The sequence below is a fragment of the Hesperophylax consimilis genome, chromosome 21 (assembly GCF_061612785.1).
Source record: "Hesperophylax consimilis isolate HC1 chromosome 21, BYU_Hcon_1.0, whole genome shotgun sequence".
In the NCBI taxonomy this organism is placed as follows: domain Eukaryota; kingdom Metazoa; phylum Arthropoda; class Insecta; order Trichoptera; family Limnephilidae; genus Hesperophylax; species Hesperophylax consimilis.
In genome coordinates, this window is record NC_142856.1 from 813679 (window position 1) to 831554 (window position 17876).

A 17876-nucleotide genomic window follows, 5' to 3' on the forward strand; every position below is an offset into this window, starting at 1 on the left:
ATTATGCATTTAAAAATTACGACTTGTTTCAAAGCTTAGCGCCCTTGAGGTGTTTTTGCACAAAAACGGCGCTATACAAGTCATCCAAGTATAATTATTATTATTATTACAGTCAGCCAAGTGCTTTAAATTCTGGGACAAGAAACCCATCACTAATAACATATCATATTATGTGGTTCACAACTCGTCCAGAGTTACATAAACAAAACTCTTTGGGGCCTCATTTGGTTGTTTGGCCATCTTGGACGCATTCCCACATTCTTACGAATATTTAGAAATCTGAAGGGCTAACAAACGCCATAAAATAGTCATCACTTACGCGATAAAAGTTATTATCAATATTATTCGACCTTCGCTACCACGGTCAAAATCGTCAAGGTCGTTTGTCAGATCTAATCGACTAAAAGTTGCTCAAACCCAAATATATTATACTATTATCTTTGCGAAGTGTCGATTTTGCTTAGTTATCAATGTACCCTACCAACAAGTACATCGACAAATATTTTATCGATAACATCGACAACTCATCAATAATTTCCGAGCATGACTGCAGATCGCTAACGAATAAATAAATTAAATTAAGTTTATTTAGCAGACGCGAACTGTTGTTTGTTTGTTCTGCAGTCGTGCTCAAGAAAGTTAACATTATCGATAAAAACCTTTATCAACGTGCTTGTGCTAGGAGGCCTGGTCGGTTTATGGCAACATTCATTTGTTCTATAATAAAATAAATAATGCGTGTTGGTATAACCAGGAAGCAAATAATACAGTGTCTTATGAAGTCATACAGAGTTTTATAGATTACAATGTTTACCCATTGTGTAAAACGCATAAAAATGAATTATCAAAATGACGTCAATCGATCGTTGTGCATTATATTGCATTGATTGCCAACGGATTAGCAAAAATCAAAGCACTAAGCAATATTTATTGCTCTCAGAAATAATTACAAAGGAGTGCATTAATCTCATTTAATAAAAGAAAATATGCCGTACCTATTCACAAAGTAACTATACCTACCTAAAGATAAACAGATTTGACCGTTCCAAGATTCCAATTCTAAACCAAATACATCACTAACTTTTAAAAGTTTGGTCCAACAAATAGCGTCACTGTCCAATGGTCACCAGAATAATCTCTCGTATCGTGCCAACAGTATAATTTAACTTTATTTATTGATTTTCGTGCGTGTCCCTTTTGTAACATTCCAACCCTCTGACGTTATTACTTTAAATATGTTTACAAGTTAATTTTAACTTTAGATTACACTCAAATAGATTTTGTATCTTCGGTGAAAAAGGTGAAAACTGAAGCACAAAGTCAACAGAGGGATAAATAGTTTATAATGTATGGAAGGTTTTTATAGCCAACGAAATTTAGTCAAGATACACAGAATTAGACAATCTATAGTGTTATAGTACTCACAGACTCGGTGAGTTTCTATTATGCAATATATAGTGCTCATACGTTCATAATTAAATTCATATGTAACTTTGATGTAATATTAATTTTCTTATAATTAAATTATTCATAATATGTAAATGAAATCCTCAGCACGGGAGATCCCAGTGAGGATATCATTATATCTATTTGTTACACAAAATAAAAGATCCAAAAAAAAATAAAAAATAGACTCAGTGAGTTTCTATTGGACAATCTGGTTCCGTACTAAATCAACACAGTGACTATTCAACACACTTTTAAAAAGTGATATAAAGTCATTAAAAAAGATGATTTTTTTTAACCTAACCTACTTAACCCAGTTAATAAAGTTTTTGTTTCATTACTTTCCTTGACTTTATATAACTTTTTAAAGATGTGATGAATTATCATTTTGATGATTTATCCGGTTACCGGACAATCTATAGTGATCATAGACTCAGTGAATTTCTATCAGACAATATATAGTGCTCATAGAATCAGTGAGTTTCTATTGGACAATCTATAGTGCTCATAGACTCAGTGAATTTCTATCAGACAATATATAGTGCTCATAGAATCAGTGAGTTTCTATTGGACAATCTATAGTGCTCATAGACTCAGTGAATTTCTATCAGACAATATATAGTGCTCATAGAATCAGTGAGTTTCTATTGCACAATCTATAGTGCTCATAGACTCAGTGAATTTCTATCAGACAATATATAGTGCTCATAGAATCAGTGAGTTTCTATTGGACAATCTATAGTGCTCATAGACTCAGTGAATTTCTGTCAGAAAGTCGCCGGGGACCATTAACCGAACATAAGGGCAATGTTACCTCAGGAGACACACGCAGCTTGGTAAGGGGGGTGAAAAACACCAATAGCCGTAAGAAACGTGAAGTGGATAAAGGAACACAGGTTTATCTATAGTATCAATATCCAAATTGAACGAAGGTTCAAATACCTGAGAGTCACGTTGTGGAACCAGAAGGCGAATTTCCCTTACAGTGGCGGGTCGTGACTTTTGGGTGTACTAGAGTGCTAATATTACAAAAAAATGTAGTATTGATGTTGTTGTCGTACGTAAATACGTCTTGTTTTTTTTTTTCGAAAATTCGATGTTTCGTACGAAGATTTTCAGGAAATCCGTGCGTCACGGCCAAACTAATCTCGATTTCTCAAAAAAATAAAAAATCGTTGGACTAAACTACATCAATAATGTCGAACTTGTCACTCCATCAGTCACGAGCCGCCACTGGTCCCCAATATACTCTTCTCTCTCATTTCGGCCTTGAAAACAGAGCGAGTGAGATAGTCGCACTCGCTCCAGTCTATGCCAAAGCCAAAATTAGGGGGATGGGTACACTAAGGAGATGTGCGTAGCCAAGGAATCTGCCACCGGGAGACAACCAAACTCGAAGTAAATTCGTTTTATTGTCAAAAGCGATAATATATTATTATGATCAACCGCATTGCCAGCGTTTCAGTATAAATTACAATATAGGTGCAGTAGTATTTAATGTAGTTGCAGTAGGTTCTGCTCGCCGAGGTCGTGTCGATAAGGAACCACTCATAAAATACTGCACATAGGAAATAATATTAACGTTGCAAATGTAAGTAGGTACAAGGTCACAACAATTCTCGAATGGGGACAAAAATTTAAAAACAAAATAAAGAGCAAAATAAAGATAACTTTACATACATCCCATCAAAATGTTGTTCATAAATACCCTTTTATATCTTTTTTTCTTAAGTCTTCAATGTTGCCAGAGTTGCAGGCGTAGAAAAAACCTGCGAGAATTTCAAGATGGCCGTCTGACATTTGTTTTGTGACATTGAAAAAAACAAAAGCAATCGTTTGATATGTCACATTTGGAATGTGATTCAAACGATATAATGTAGTTATCGTGGTGAAGATGCCTGTGTTTACAAATGAATTAATAAGTGACTGCTTTTGGCAGATTTACACGTGTATCGAGACCGAGATCGAGACGGTTGGAATGCAAGAAATCGTGCTCTAATTAGAGGCGTGGGTGTTGATTACTGAATTAGTATCTCAACGTTTGCGTTTGCATCATGAGCCGTTCAGATGGAATATTATATATTACATTGCAGAGCAGCTGGATCTAAAGAATGAAACTTCGGAGAAAATGAGGAATATCCACTATCCCATTAGTCATAATTCAAATATCAGTATTAGACATCGGATTATACGCATAATAAATGCCTAAAATCTATTTATATTAAGAAGAGTGTCTGTGGCAGGAGGTGTGGATTTGATTTGTGTGTAAATCTTTACTTTTATTGAGAACGTGATTAATATTTTTTCACATTTGACCTTCAAAACAGGAGGATGGCCAATGCCGAGAACCTCAGCTAGTTTACAATAAAACAGGAAAATGACTAGAATATGTATGTATTTATATAATTATTTGCATTTTTGCTCGCCATGGATAAAATAACATAAAAGTAATGTAAAAACACAATTTTTTAGAAAAAGCGACCTACAAAATGAAATCACTAAACGGCGCGCGGCAATGATGCCATATGAAATTGACCATTATTAAAATCTAGTCATACCAAATATATAAGAGTAATAGTATTATGCCAAGGACTCGAGCTCTGTTCTCACGTTCAGGAAGAAGTTCTCTTTCGGGGAGAATCAATTAGAGGGTACCTACCTGACAGACCGTTCAAGTACGGGCAACCCCAAGAAATAACTCATTGGGTAATTATAGTTTCGCAAGGGCAACACCGGATGACATTTAGAACAGTAGTCATAATGAGATATTCTCCGCTCTACTAAGTTTGTGAGTTCTCTAGAAAACTTCCTGAAATACAGAAAATGTGATTTCAGTAGCGTAACTATGAAAACATAACAATGGAGATAAATTGTCGGTAAAAAGCGACAATTGGTTAACTAACTTTCCAAATTGAGATTTTAATAAACTAACTAACTAACTAACCATCACGCCGTTTTCCCGCAGGGGTAGGCAGAGAGGACGGACCGCCAAACAACTCGGTCTTGGCACACACTCCTTGCCTCATTCACATTCATACATCGTCTCATACATACTCTTCTATTGTTCTGACTCTTGACATGGCCCGACTCAAGTATCTGATTCACTTGGTCGTGCCATGTCTTCCTCGGGCGTCCCCGACTTCTGATACCATTCACATTTGCATCGTATATTCTCCTTACACTCCTTTCTTCGCTCATTCGCTCTACATGCCCAAACCATCTAAGCGTCCCTTTCTTGATCTTACTCATTACGCTTACATCAGCCTTGCACTATTTGCGGATATCCACATTCCTCACACGATCATACATGGTTTTACCACACATACGCCTCAGGGATCTCATTTCAACAGCATTCAATCTACTTTCATCCTTTCTTTGCCAGTTCCATGCCTCACTTCCATACATCAGGGTAGGTACCAGCACTCCATTGTGGACTGCTAACTTCGCTTCTTTGGACAATTTTTTGTTAGCGCCAACTGCGTTCAGTCCTCCATTAATGGAGGTACCTGCATTTACTCTTCTTTCAATATCTCTATCAGCCTTCCCATCTCTCGTAAACATGCTTCCTAAATACACAAATTCATCCACCTGCTCCAAGTATTCCCCATTCACAACTATATTGCACACTGTTTTCGTACTTTCTCTTTCAAACACCATTACTTTAGACTTACTTACATTCATCATTAACTCATTCTTCACGCATACTTCGTTCATCCTAGACACGAGAGACTGCAGATCATCCATCATCATTTTAATAACCAAGTGTTCTAATGTCTTTTTTTTCATTTGAAACTTGAAATTACGCTATCATTACCAAAAAATAAACTGTGCCTATATGCATTTTATTTAATTCGCCATAAAAAATTTAAAGTTTCTAGGCCCCACCCTGTACTTATAAGATGGGGGTGCTGATTTTTAATTCATCGGGGCCTACAATAATTTATTTATTTACTAACGCCCTTTTTAGAGGCTTTTACAAATGAATAGTAAACATAGTTAAAACTTATGCATAGTTATTGCACATAAGTAATAACATTTTGTATATTTTGTTTAGTGATAAATTGTAATGTCAACTGATATAATTATTTCCCTCCATAAGTATTCTGGGCGGAGAGGAATACATTTGGTAGTAAGTCCCATAATTTATGCAGTGAAATAATCCCGAAATAAATAAATCCCCACTTCTAGTATTACATGGTTGAATCCAAAAGCTTATCAATGCAAGCAATTCTGGGATATCAAATGAATTATTTGTATAGAAATACCAAGTCAGTGAAAATCTTTCTGAATGACAAAGCATTTTCATATAATTTAAAAGAGTGTTGTAGATCTTAATAATAATAATTGTTAGATAATTAGAAGTCCCGCCACTGGATACCGCCTGAAACTCATAATCTATAATTACCACATTACCTGACGTGCTCAGTTAGCGTTGGGATGAGATGGTTTGATTCTCAGTTGGGACACGTGACGACCTTGACATCCTGAGGAGGTATATTTATACATGGTGACTTTTCGACTTGTGTCCCACGGGAGATCGGAATATTAATGACAGCTGGACAAAGCTATCGTATTGTATTTAATATAATACTTATAGACACTTATACTACTGAATAAACTGTAGTTCCGCCTTCTTCATAACTTTTCTATTTCTCTTCTCCTTTCTTTCAGCTTCACAATATTTCTTACTCATTTGAAAATTGTCCAAAAATGAATGCTTGTCATTCGTACATCAATGAAAACCATAAATTGAATTATCTTTCGCCTAGTGACGATTTTCATTGTTTCATCATTTTGATAATGATTATATTTTGATTTGCCTAGGTAAATTCCAAAATTCAATCACGTCTGCATATCACCCGTTTGAGAGATTCCCCTATCTTGACAAATAAAAGGTTTGAAATCTTTAGAGCAAATGCGTCAGGTTGTATGCTGTCCTTGTCCTACCGATATTATAATAGAAGATACTCCGAGGAACTAGCATCTTTGATCCCTTCGGCACCGGTGCATACTTGGGAAACACACCGCTTGTACAGGATTGACATTTGTCACAAAAGAACGGGTCATTTCTACGACTATGTCCAACTGCTCAGCTACAATTCATCAAAATATTATTATTAACTGTCCTTTTTCGTGAAAATTTTATAAATCCATTATTAAAAATGTCAAACTCAAAGCTGTTTGCATCGGATCTTCAGAGTAATTTTTCCCCCAATGTGAAAAGCGCTTTTACACGAGACACCACCGTCAGACGACAGCTATTATAAGATCTGCCGAAGTTAATGTAACTAGAAAGAAGTAGCAATTCCAAGGATAGGCTGGGGATTTTGTGGGTTATTATGCCATGCCCTTGGCACAAACAACGTCGGAACATCCAACGGTAGACACATAATCATTTTTAAAAGTTGGGTTTATGTTAGGCTTTCAAAACGATCTCTGCTAATCCGTACCTAAAGAATCTACCAAATAACCTAAAAATTATTTTTCTTTGCCCAAATATTGCGCAATCCCATTACAATATGATTTTTTGAAAGAGCCCACAAAACATAAATCAAATACGATTGAACATGTTTTTGTGAATACAATCGTGTTTTATTGTTATATGCTAGAAGCTAAATGCATAATAAACATGAATTATTTAGGCAGGTACCTACTATTAAATAGCATGAAATATTATAATATAATTTTTTATAACACATTTGTAGTGGTATTTAACAGTGGTATTTTTGACCTGCAAGAGACTGAGTGAAAGTAAATTTGATGACGAGCAAAGAATCCATATAAAAGGATGTTTTAATATTATATATGTAACCGGGAAGCCTTAAAGTGGACGCAACCTTTGGGAATCAGAGTGAAAGTCGAAAAGAAAACCAAAGTTCACCTCGAAACTGAATATTTAAATCAAATGACCGTGACATTACCAAAATCTGTATGTTATACAATCTAATACATAGAATGGTAAATAATTATCTTATTCAGAATTGGCAAAATAAATTACAATGGAACGTGATTATAACGCGAATGCTTATAACGACAACACGGTTATAACACCAAAATAGTCGGAATGATTGAACGCTGCTAAACGAGTATACTACACGGATATTATACTGAACAACATTAGGTGACCAACAAAACCTAATAAATAAATATTCGCACCTTAATTCTAAGATTATAGATCATTTCGGAAGTAGGCACATAATATGAATTTAAAAAGCAACCAACAAGAAGAGATGAATGTGAATGAGGCAAGGAGTGTGTGCCAAGACCGAGTTGTTTGGCGGTCCGTCCTCTCTGCCTACCCCTGCGGGGAAACGGCGTGATGGTTAGTTAGTTAGTTAGTTAAAAAGCAACCATGTTTCGCTTGACAATATTGCATCGGATTTATGGCCCAGTAACCGATATTAAGATGACCTAACCGAAGATTGCCCTATATTTTTCTTGCAGTTAGGAACTCGTTAAAATTCCACTAGCTGTTGTTGTTCGATTCATTGCCAAACCTTAAATTTATTTTGAGATTTCTCAGCACTCTCGAACTTCGGACATTATTTTTTTTTTAATGTGTCCATTTACAAAAAATATGTTACATTGTACATGGGAATCATTTTACATAATGTCTTATATAAGATGTACCACCATAATAAAGCTAGGCTTGTGTGTGTCTGCGAGGGGGATGTGTTATTATGTTCGTAATGTCTTTATTTATATGTTAACTCCTCAGGCCTCTGCCATATTTTAACAGAGGTCGGAGTATTTCCGTTTTCCAATAAAATCCAAATAAATTGAATATTTTTGAACTTATCCGAAAACTGAAAACTTCTTTGGAAATCTGATAAATGCTTTCATATTTTAGCACTATAAATAAAATATATATTTTTTTAATGTGAGCATAAAAAAAATTAAAATGGTTCACCTTACGTTTTTTATAACTAAAATCACCGATAGCGATAGTAAAAATAAAAACACACGCATTTATTAGAAGAATGTAACAAACGTTATTGTCACCACACTTTTTTAACGTTTTATTAAAAAATAATTTATTTTAAATATAACCTATATACAAAAATATAGTCTATAGAAAAAGTGTATAAAATAAAAATATATAGTCTATATAGACCCCAGGGTCGATATAGACCTGCAGGGGGTCCATGTAAATTAAAAAAATAGGGGTGCGTGAGATGTAAATCCACGAGAGTAGATCCCATTTAGGCAACATTTTTTGTGGTTTCATATCGAATTGTTTTCAAAGTACAACAACGAAATTCTGAAAGCCCACCCCTCCCTCCACAAACTCATATTCAAAAAAAAGAATTCAAACTCAAGAAAAGAAGAAAAAGTAAGAAAAATTCGGTCTGCAAAATCAGTATTAGGAAGCAGGGGTCTATTCAAAACAAATCGGAAAAATCTGAACGTGGGCCAAAGAAGTTTGTGAACCTCTGGGTCTATTGTAATGCCTATTTTATTTCGGTTCTAGTTTCTATCACTAAACACGAGATATTGAAGTTATGTTGTATATTTGTCGTACAGTGGATTATAATTTGTATGTATTAAGGTGGTTCATGTTTTTTATACTTTTTTTATACTAAGCAACATTCAATTAGAAACGTTGGAAACCTGTTTGTTGACGTAAAAAGTTTTTTAGTCTTTGTCACTTCATGAGAATTTGAAAAAGGAGGTATCTAAGCTGAAAGACTAAACTAATAAAAAGTAAATTACGTTGGTTGAGGTTCCACCATGTTCGTTATAACCGGGATCGACTGTATTTTTGTCTTTATTGACCTTTGTCCTGGCTCCCGGTCACTCCAACAACAGTATGATATCCTAAGCAGTGTATTAGAAAATAAATTTTAAAAATAATAATAATACATATCAATATGGCAACAGTACAACGGTTAATTGGCACGCACCACGAGTAAAGTAAATAAGCCATGCGCATAGAATCATAGAACAATACGTAATGCATTGCGTGACAATTATCATAACTGCATTTAATGCGATGCAACTAAATATATATTATTATGCTATAGTATTTGAATGATGGCTGCTTTGTGTTTATATTATTGTTATTGTCAGTGGTGAAAAGGTAGAAGGCTTCAATAAGAAATCCACACTATTATAACTTGAATTATCTTTTTAAGGCGATGCACTACGTCGTGTAATATTTTAAATTGAGCCGCTATCAATAACAACCCTTACGTAGATGGCGATAAGGTTTAAATTCCCGCTTAACACCATCCGCCTGTTTTGATTTATGCAAGAAGAAAACATGGCCAAAAAGTGCCTTTTATTTTATTTTGTGGATGTTCAGGGATAAATATTGATTTTTTCCGATCATTTTATAAATAACTTAATTTGCCACATTATACAAGAAAATCATAACCGAAAATGGGTTCGTAAGTAGGAGATTTTGAATTTTAAAGCAGTTTTCATAGGCCAATACATTATTTTTTTCTGGGCTTATAAAAAGACTTACATAAAAATACTCGATTATTTCAAAGGCCAAGATGTATTCTACTCGCAGTATTTAATTAAAGTATCTGAAACATTTCTAGGCGACCAAATTTTCAAACCAAAAACACATGATTTTGCATTACTATGTATGGCATCGCCTTAAATACATTTATTTGAATTTTATTTTTGTTTTCGGGATTGAATTAATGCAAATCTTAGAAGTGCTATTTGTCAGACCTGGTTATATTAGACAGTCTTAACTGACAGTCCTGCCATCGTCGCCACTATTAAATTTCAATACCGACTAGGAACACAAGACAAAATGTAACATACACAACCAACTATCAGACACACTCACTAACCAATATGATGCATGATCTCGGCAACAAGTTGAGTGATACTATTGATATTATGTTCACTGACTCCATTTATAGAATTAAGCGTAATCTATACCAGCTCTTTGCTGAATCAAATAAATTATAGTAGCGTGGGTAATTTAGTTTTAGTAATTTGACTTATATGTAGTATTGTTTTGTTTCTACTTTCATTGATGTTACTGTTACATGTTTTACTAATATCGTTTCATAATTAGTTTATCAGTCTAACAATAGTTCATGCTTTAAAACGCTTTGTATAATTTTCGATAGCTGACTAGGTATGTTTTGTTCTGATATTCTATATAAAAGCCCAGCTTGGCGTAAAACCAAATGAAATAAAATAAAAACATCCGAACAGTGTGCGTTAACTCCTTTTATCTTGTCAGTCTCAAGTCGTGTGCGTGGCATTCAATACAGGCAAACTATTCTATATTACTGTGCCGCATCAGCAGGAAGTTATAGGAAAAACACCGGCGCAAAGCGTGAATCATCGCTTCGAAACTACTCAGACAAAGTGTTTTGTCAGATAGATGCGAGAGTGCCGTTTTACAATATAACTAACCAGTTTACTATTTACCAACCGGTTTCGCCTGAGATTCGTATAAAAAATACGGTAAAGGTTACGAATTCCGCTTCACGGTAAATATGGAATGTTTACTTTGAATTAATACTTGAATTTAGTTATATTATTACTAAAAGTTACTATAAATGTTGGGGAACCTTTAATAACGCCCACTCGCGTCCCCTGAGTTATATCCCAGTTTTCAAGTAGTTTGTGGGCTACGCTAGGTTTGTATAGACTAGTTTGTGATTTAATTCTAATACGATATTATGAATATAATCCAACTCTTGATATGAACATAGTCGCCATCGGCTGCGCGCCGCATACTAATTGACATATCGCGTAAGTGACTTAATAAACGAAATTAAAATTAAAAGTGCGTATTTTTCCGTCTCCCCCGACATAATAAATCATGTTTTGAATTAATAAAGCTAAATCCATTTATTTGAGTGAAGCGGAATAAGAGAAAAAATAATAAAAATACTTAGGGAACATATAATACGATTTTTGTTTTTGTTGTGGATTTCGTACAGGAGTCCTAACTGCTACCAACCGTCTGAAGCCAGCGAGACTATGGCATCCCCGATTTGGGATATATTGAGAAGCTAAAGGTAGTGGTGAGTGGATGGAGATGGGGAAGAGAAAGGTAAGGAAGTACCTGGATATTCAGACATGGTCACCAAACAAAGCGAAAGCTTTTTTTATTAACTCTACACAGGAGACCATGAGAAAAATAATTTCCCTCTAGGCATTTGTCATCTTTGGGTATGCTGTGTGGAGAGTACTTTTAAGTAAAAATGAGAGGAAGTTCTGGGAAACAAGAGGTATGAAGTGTGGGTAAGAATCTGAGGGTCAGTATGCTCAGGAGTGACATATGAATATATCTCTCCCACTCTCCGGGTGTGTAAGGCGTTGGGTCGAGAGAGTCCGGCTGGAGATGTAAAAAGGTCTCCCTCAACCGGCCTCTCCTCATCCGTCCCGCCAAGCAAACCCCCATAAACCTGGGCACCCCTGCTAAGTCGCCAAACGTAACGAACCACTTAAGGTGACCTACGGCATAGGTGTTGGGTTACCCAATGTACCCATACCCGCCTCCCAAATTGAGAACAACTTTCAAGCAACGTTTCAATTCCGGAAGGTTATCTTTCACCGCGGCGATACTGAAAGTATCTTCGGCTCTGCGATTATTATTATTGATTATTAGCAATACAACGCTTTCCTAGTAACCGAAAACTTCCAATACCAAACAACAAAAAACATTAGCTTTTTTATGTAGCTTTATTATAGTCTATGTTTAATATAAATATGTACACTCTTCACTGAACTCCCTTTTTAATTCGTAGTCTAATGTAAAAATAATTTCCTTTTAATTGTATGATTTTGTCTTTCCCGAAATGAATTTTATTGAAATCAATATATTATCACATATTCTTCAACCCGAAGGGGGTTCGATCCTGGGGGAGTGGTCAAGGGAGAAAAGGGGGGGATCTCTACTTACCATAAGTTATTATTTACATCACGTCGATAAAAAGAGATTATGCAAATAATACGAGTACTAATCTCTTTTTTTCCTACGCAATACTGAGGCCGAAGTGGGGGGTTTGAGATTTTGATCGGATCTAATAAACCCAGTAACGTCCTGTAAAGAAACATCTTGGCTTGTTTAGTGACCAGATCTGAACAGTCAACTACTTCTCAACGTTCCTCTACCTCATCCTCTTGCCATAGTCCGACTTGCTCCAGACAGTTGGGATTTGTGTGTTTTATGAAATGAGTGAATAGCCAGGTACCTACTTACTTCCCAACCACTCTCTTCCCCATCTTTTTCCACTGTCCACTTCCTTCAACCTTCACAAATTGAGAATGCCGTAGTCCAACTGGCTGCGGGCATTTATAATCCGGTAAACACATAAAACAAATTTAAAATTGGTACGCGAGGAACTGAACATGAGGGAACGGCAGATATCCATGGATATAACGTGAAAAAACCGCGAAAAATCGCGCGCAAATTACAAAAATACGTTGTAGAAAAAATAACCTACCTACTTGTTATTCGAATTAGAACATAAAAAAGTGTCTAGATACTTGCAGATTATTACGATTGCCGTTTTTATTACCACAAAACAATGACGCTATCAGAATTCAATAACAATAATATTATTATTACAATGAACCAGCATTTGAATACAAAAAAATGTGTATTTTCATTACCTTTACGCTTTCCGTAGGGCCCCAGAAACGTAGAATTCCTGCCGACGACATTGTCGTTAATATACTTCACAAGTTTTTCACTTTCATCGTTCACCTTGGTAGCGGCAGGGGTACGCAGAGTACCCCTAGAAGACTCCTCCTGCATGGAGGAAGATTTGGCCCTGCCAATTTGCCTACCCGCACTAAAACTCATATTTTTACCACAACAATAACATCTGACAGCATTCACGAACGTAAAACATCTATATTCATTAGAGATTTATACAATTTTCACAGCACAATTTGATTAATGTACACTTTTTTAGGGTTTTACGCGAATATTTTTCGTTGACTGTTAATAAAAACACGAGAGATCTACACGGAGCAGGCGACGATGCTCTCTGCACGATAATTCAACAGAGACTGATTTTGAATTTTGACAGCGGCTGAACGGCGCGGGCGGGCGGCGAGCGCTATGCTGGTTTACATTTCGAAGGCGGGTTTATATTATTGACTTCCACTGGAGCAATTCAGATGACAGTCAAGTTGACGCATATGCAAAAATTCGTAAAACGTTTTTTGTTTCTATTTAATGTGAAACAATGTGCTTAGTACATAAAGCATCACAATATATATAGTAATAAGACATTATCATGATAGGTGAATGTATTTTTTGAAAGAATTGTTTTTCTATTGTAAATAGATTAACAGTATTTGCTATTTGGGAGGCGGGTTTGGGTACCGCCGCCCCGGAAAACATTTATTGAATAACCAACATGTCTATGTTTGGTGACTTACCACAGGTACTCGGGTTCATGGGGTGGGGTTTGTCCAGGTCTTAATCCCTACACGTTGGGCCAACGCAATGGGCCAAAGTTGGTTCCAAGATCGTTTTTTGTGTCGACGAAAATCAACAATAATCGTTTTACAAAATAATAACTCAAAATAATAATATTAAAATTGCTTGCAATTATTTTTATCAAAAACCTTAACCAACCAACAAACACACCATCTCCCATCAGGTTTATTCAGATGGAATGGAACATCCTGCAATTCTGTCTTTTACATACTATTTACGTAATTAATAATCATACGTTGTCTCAAACGTATATTATATATACAGGGTGTATCGGCAAGTACCCGACAAACTTTAACCAGCTATTCCTCAGCACATTTGGAGTAAAAAATGTTATGGGCGCTTTGCTGTCCGGTAACATTTTTTTTCCATTAAAAATAAAAAATAAATAAAAAAATCCACACTCCGTCACTGTCATTTGCATTGTTTCTCGCGTTCAACAGCTGTTATTGGCAAGTGTGTCAAAAAGTGTCCTCGCTCTTTCGTACACACTAAATAATAATTTTATTATTTTTTGGTAAACTAATGTTTTTTTTAAGACAAGATTTTTTAGATTTTTTTATAAATAATGATAGTTAAAAATGAGACGAATGGTGCCGTGCCATTTCGTTGTGATTGTAAAAGCGCGCCAACGTAGGTACGAACGTACATTATTCAACGAAACTCGAACAAAATATTGCCAGATGGGTTTTCAAACTTTGACAAAGGATAAAACATTGGTGACATGTGGTGCAGAGATGTGCAAAATGGGTACCAAAAACCATTTGAAATGCAAAATGGAAATGGGTCAAAACTTTTCCATTTGAAAATGCAAAATGCAAAATGGTTTTTAGAAAAGCATTTAAAATGCAAAATGCAAAATACCTATTTTCAAAATGCATTGAAAATGCAAAATGGTTTCTCAGGTTTAAAATAATTATAGAATTTGTAAACAACTTTGTCATTTAATAATGGACATCAATGTAGAACAACTTGTGGAATAACAAATCATACATACTGATATGTACTGTCTAAAAAACAATTGAATTTGAGTGGAATATAATAGAATCTATAATTAACTAAAAATTGTCATTTTTAATGATTTTTTCATAAGGCCATCATCATTAATTTGTGTAGTAACCCTCTAGTGAGGGGACATCCACCAGTGAACAGTAAAGAAATACAGGACAGTGAGACAATCAGACAATATAAAATGTTGTTTTCTAGTGCGCACCCAATATTTGATCATAGATTGTCACAGAAAACTCCAAGCAGGCGCACTAGAAAACCCACAGATAATATGATACAACTTTGAGAAAACCAATATATATTCTACATTATGTAGGTATTATGTAGCCTTAGCCATTATTAGATTTTAGAAGAACAAGCTTCTCAAAAACATCATCACTCATTTTTCTTCTATGAGGTTTCGTGATTATACCTCCATTTGAAAAGAGACATTCAAATGGTGCTGAACTCGGAAGACAAGTATTGCATTTTATGAACATGTGCCTAACAGTAGAGTAGTCATGGAACATTTCAAAATCGGTTAATTTGTCTTGAAGGTATTGCAAGGCTTCTAAATCTGGAGTTCCTGCTGTTGCTGCGGAAGAATCAGATGAATCTTCATTATCTTCGAAAAAAATAAGATTCATCCCGTACAAGACTATTAGTTCCAATTTGTGGATTTACATAACATTTTTTGGTATTTTCTTTTAATTTCCTTATTTGTAGTAAAAACAGTGAACGCACTCTGTCCTTCTGTTCTTTAGGTGTCCACTTCATTTTAAAAAATGGATACGACACTGTAGCGCAAATTGTACTTGTAGTAGCGACCATGTTTCCTTTTAAAACCTTTGAACAAGTTGAGTAAGTGGCGGGAACATTTCCAACATCTTTGAAGGAAATACTTCATTTTTGTGGTAATGTATTGTGAAATCTCTCACAACCCTGAAAGAAAAATATATTTGGTTAAAATGCAGTTATGCAACCAAACTTTTTAACAGTATGCCCATTACTTTGAAACAATTATTGACTACAAACACATCTTCAAACTTTCTCAAAAAACATATCGTTGCCTGGTTAAAAAATCAAGATATTCACTTTATTCAAAAGATTATAATTCCAAACCCAACATAACCAAAATATGATAAGTAAAATTAAATATTATACACGTTCTTCAAGAATTATCTAAAAATACATACACTCACATATAAAAGTGTGATTTCATGTTTCAATATATGTCTGTGAAAAAAAATAATAATAATAACTTTCTACCACAACACATAACACATACCCGTCACCCATAATCTCAAACACGTTAACACTTCAGCACAGGTTCTCCTAGTGAGGTGTTCACGTTACATACAATATCACCCACACACAGTTTTACCTATATCAACCTATATTCTTTATTTTTTATACCTTTTTTCTGTACTTTTTCTCTGTACTACAATATAAACCACTGTAATCATTTGTAAAACGTGTATCCAAGAATAGACATAAATAAATAAATACTAACATAGCATTCTACAATTCTAGCATAATATATTGGTTTTCTTTAGGAAGCGTGCATAGGTAGATAGTTCGATGTGAGATATATTAATATTAATTACAGTACTTACATGATTGTAAATCCAAAAACACCACGACCACAGATTATGAAACCATTGAAAACACAACGTAAAAAAATAGAAACTCCTATCTAAAATTTAATATTTCAGCGTCATGGCCCCGTGTTCACTATTTGAATCTGTATTTTTTTTAATGGTATCACTTAATTGCCAGGGCTTCTACCAGGTAGCAACTTGACAGACGTAAATTATCTCTAATAGTTAGGTTGAGGACCGACTCATATACGGGGCCTATGAAAAAAAGATGAGTGGAGATAACAGGAAGAATGTTGCAAAAAAGCATTTAAAATGGAAAATGCATTGAGAAAAGCATTTAAAATGCAAAATGCAAAATGGTTTTTAGAAAAGCATTTAAAATGCAAAATGGAAAATACCCATTTTGCATTTTGCATTTCCATTTGAAATGGATTTATTTGAAATAAAGCACATCTCTGATGTGGTGAAAATATGAATAGTAAATTTTTTATTAAAAAAAAATGTTACCGGACAGCAAAGTGCCCATAACATATTTTACTCCAAATGTGCTAAGGAATAGCTGGTTAAAGTTTGTCGGGTACGTGCCGATAGACCCTGTATATGCAATATATTTCATTTTTAACTCTAACATGATCCTTCTTTGATTTGATTAGTTTGACCGTCCAACCCTTTTATGGGGCGTCCTTAACGTCTATCGTTAACTTGACTTGCCCGTAATATTAGTGTTAATGTTAAAACTGTACGGAAGTAGAGGAATGCAAAATTAATTTAATACTCATAATAATAATAAAAATGAGCATGCTTATTTAATGTTTTGGCGAGATTGAGAGAAAGATGTCCAGTAAATACATTGCTTGGTGCTCATTCTTTTTTGAGATCTAATCTATATATTAGCTTTGATAACGTATTTACGTACACAACTCGCTCAAGTCAAATCGCAATGTAAACCCCATCGTCCTTCGAATCTGACACTTCGCCGCGATACCAGCGCCGCGCCGCGACGCGACGGTTCTTTTCTTTGTTTCAACTAATTTCTTTAATTATTATTCAATAAAAAGTAGCTACTTGTGAATGGATCAATAATCGCTCGATAGATATTTACCTATAACATGTACTTCATTAATTTTCCCTGCCTATTTAAATTTAAATTTTAAGTTTAAAATAAATTTTAATTTTGATTTTAATATAATTTTAATTTTAATTTTAATTTTAATTTTAATTTTAATTTTAATTTTAATTTTAATTTTAATTTTAATTTTAATTTTAATTTTAATTTTAATTTTAATTTTAATTTTAATTTTAATTTTAATTTTAATTTTAATTTTAATTTCAATTTTAATTTCAATTTTAATTTTAATTTTAATTTTAATTTTAATTTTAATTTTAATTTTAATTTTAATTTTAATTTT

General features: G+C 34.4%; 1 protein-coding gene across 1 annotated transcript in view; it reads right to left on the reverse strand.

Annotated features, from left to right (window-relative positions):
• LOC149413463 (uncharacterized) overlaps positions 1 to 13425 on the reverse strand; it is a 189300-nt gene extending 175875 nt beyond the window's left edge. Inside the window, exon 1 of the mRNA XM_089644735.1 lies at positions 13045 to 13425. Coding sequence (XP_089500861.1) covers positions 13045 to 13237 — 193 coding nt within the window. The 5' untranslated portion in view covers positions 13238 to 13425. The remainder of the gene's footprint in view (positions 1 to 13044) is intronic.
• Positions 13426 to 17876: the final 4451 nt, after the last annotated feature.